This window comes from Desarmillaria tabescens (genome assembly GCF_030435595.1).
Source record: "Desarmillaria tabescens strain CCBAS 213 chromosome Unknown EV420scaffold_502, whole genome shotgun sequence".
In the NCBI taxonomy this organism is placed as follows: Eukaryota; Fungi; Basidiomycota; class Agaricomycetes; order Agaricales; family Physalacriaceae; genus Desarmillaria; species Desarmillaria tabescens.
Genome location: NW_026848801.1, coordinates 1 through 3285, shown reverse-complemented (window position 1 = coordinate 3285; position 3285 = coordinate 1). Strand labels below are relative to the sequence as shown.

General features: G+C 47.7%; 1 protein-coding gene across 1 annotated transcript; it reads left to right on the top strand.

Annotated features, from left to right (window-relative positions):
• Window positions 1–1382: 1382 nt before the first annotated feature.
• On the top strand, window positions 1383–1681 carry EV420DRAFT_1613794 (uncharacterized protein; the record flags this gene model as incomplete). Its single annotated transcript, XM_060475063.1, is given in 2 exon segments — window positions 1383–1466; window positions 1477–1681. Coding segments are annotated over 2 exon segments (227 nt in total), but the record flags the coding sequence as incomplete, so codon positions are not given.
• Window positions 1682–3285: the final 1604 nt, after the last annotated feature.

The following is a 3285-nucleotide window of genomic DNA, read 5'->3' as shown; positions in this document are numbered from 1 at the left end:
GCTTGCATGTCATCACTATTTGTTGAGTAGACAGATGATGCATCGGACATATTTCTTGCGCGGGGGAACAAGCCCGCTAAGAAATCAGACAAATGTGAAGGTTGAGATGTGAGGGTATCAAATGTGGTTTTGTGGGTATGTGTGCATGTCTCAAGGGTAATAATGACTTTCGACCGGTCAACGGTAGAATTTGGCGCGTCGGATAGAAGAATGGCGCGAAAGGGAGGTGGTGGAAGAGAATCGGAGCTAGCCGTATATGACGGCGCCTTTGCTGGTTGCGACTGGGAAATTGTAGGGCATGGCGGCAGAGCACGCGTCGGTCTCGGTGGTGCCGCTCGAATGCGCTCATCATCATCATCTGAGTCGACAAGTTCAACCTCATCGTCAGATTCCATTTCAAACGGCAGAGGAGGCGGCGGTGGGGGAAGAGGCCTATGAATATCCTCCGGTTTCTCATCGAGGATATAGCCATGGTAAGTCTCCTCTGTGGGTGAGCTGTCTTCTTCATATGTCAGACGTACACCCGAGTCCTTCAATGCTTCGTCGGGGGTCCGGACGACTGTCGCGCCTGCGCCCAGTGATCCATATCTGGGCGACAGTACTTCTATGGAACGGGAAGCTGACTTGTGCCGGGCAGTCTGGCTGACAGAGACAGAGGAAGAGCTACGAGAGAGCCAATTCATGGTGCTTGAAAGCGATGGAGCAATGGAGGATTTTTTAGAATGCCCAGGTGTGTGCTGAGAGCGAGGCAAGGAACGGGTAGAGGAGAACATGGTGGTAAGAGCCCAAGAAAGACGTGCAGAACAAACAAGGAGTGAACAGTTAATAAAAATGAGGGTACAATGAGGGCGGCGCACTGTAGCCGCCTTGCTCTTATCTTCGTTTCGGACCAGGGCCAGTCCTTTGTTCTGGTCCTACAGTTATTTACCGGTCATTGCAACACCATGGTTCAATGAAACACTTAGCCTCTTGCTCTCCCTCCCTTCATCCTTCATCATCAACTTGTATTACATTGCTGATGTGTATTGTATCTTCATGTTCTGCAGTGATTCTTCATATGTGACATGAATAATATTCCCGAGAAATTGAGGCTTCTGTTCTAAAAATATCTATTTTCTCATGAACTCAAATCTGACCTGGAAATGTGTGTCCTCCATCTGAATGTAATCACCCACAAAGGCCTCAATAATGTTAATGACCTTTCTGAATGAACCTGTGTGACAGGTTTGAGACCAAGCGGGCCATTATCTGAGAGTCTAGGGGCATAAATAAACAGTGCGGTTCTGCCAAGCCATCACCTTTGATGGACAGTCTGACAGTCCAATGCGTCCATTATTGCCCTGCTGCCTCCGAACTTTATTTCTCCTCTTGTTCAATTTTTTACTATGCCTGGACATGCCAAATCAAACTCGAAAAAGTGTCAGATTGCTCACAAATGCCATGACCAGCTAATGGAAAAGGCAGTCATTGCAAATGATTGCATACAAGAATGAGCTTGTCAAACTACCTGGTGCTCCTCGGAAAGGTGCAAGAAAAATCTGCAAAGATTTTGAGGCTGTATATCAGAGAGAGACTGGAAAGGAGATCTCACTTTTCTATAGCACTCGAGCGATTCCGAGTAGCTGACTAATGAGGTTTGGGTATATGGGCCGGACTGTTTCAATGACTCAAAATAGCCTAGAATACCCACGCCACGATAATGCTGTGAAAACGGACTTGTACTCGCACCTTTGAGCATCTTTTTTTTACTGTATCTTATTGTTGTATAGTATTACACATTCTTACATTCAAACCTAGTCAAAATTCCCAACCAATTGGAACCTACAGTAAATATCCAGTTTTGCTGTTTCATTGACCGGTAAATAACTGTATTGTTTAGTTTCGGCATCACTCTGCCGCTCGCAGCAAAAACAGGGGTAAACAGTTGCCATCAATTGCACAGTCTGCCCTTGGTTTCATCGCTACAGCCGCTGGGAAGGAGATAAAATATGCAGAAGATCAGGAGCATATATACCAGCGAAATACCACATATTTGAGACAAACGTTGCAGGATAATAAATCCCAAGTCGTCAGAATTATTTCCCGGAAATTCCCGGCTCTTGTTCCGGATGCAACCAAATATCTCGATCACATCAAATCATTTGTGACGATCACCACGATCACCGCTTCAGCTCGGTCGCTACAGGCTGATAGCTAACTGTACTACTGGCATGTCAAACGTACACATCAGAGAACATGAAACCAGTGCGCTTCCTCGGGTGAAGCCCTCTCCCAAGTCTTCCAGGATACCAGTTCCCTTCTTCTACTGCCCTAGCGACGACGGTACCGACGAGAACTTACTCATTCTCCTTCATGGCCTGGGGGATACCCACAAGCCCTTTTCAAATCTCGGTCGTCAGCTAAAACTACCGCAGACCGCTATCCTCGCCCTCAGAGCGCCGGACCAGATCCCGTACCTGTACGAGGAAGCCTTTCAATGGTACGATTCCTTCGACCCGCTCGGCGAGCTCATTCGCTATCCCAACCCTACCCCCGCACTGGATCTGATGAAACAGGTCCTGCGGCATTTGGTAGAGGACTGTGCCTGGCGAGAAGACAGGTTGCATCTTTTTGGATTCGCCCAGGGCGGAAGCGTCGCGGCGGAATTTGGGTTGAGGCGGTGGAAGGAACAGAAAAGAAAATTCGGCTCGATAGTGTCTGTAGGTGGTCCACTTCTCTCGTATCCTACGATAGAAGAACTGTCTCCGACACCTATCTTTGTCGTCCACCGCGCCTCACCAGCCGAGCCATCTTTCCCTCGTGATGCCATGGTTGCAATCAGGAGAGCGTATCAATCTGTCGGTGATGAGAAACTAGATGGGAGGAGATCTGGGATGCCATCATCGAAGGACGAGTGGGAGCCCATTATGCGTTTTTGGAGTGAAAAGTTGAGCAAAAGGCAAATAGACGGGCTGTACGAGGTAATGAGCGGAATAGCGCCACCATCGTGAAATGCGCATGGGAAATCAGAATGCACTGTCGCGATTTCGGTCGTCCCAAGGACCTCGGTATCGGTTATCTGCACCATTGACCATCTTTTCATCAGATGATCGCTATTTTTTCTCATTTAACATTCCATATAATGTACGTATACGTGGATACATTTCTGATTTTTCTCTGAAGCCGTTTAGCATTGAATTGACGGAGAATGAATGCTCTTCAACTGAGGTGAGGACACTGGTCGGCTAACATTTTGATTGCCGGGGGTCCAAGCGTCGTGTTACTAATTTGGCAACAGCCTGGTTA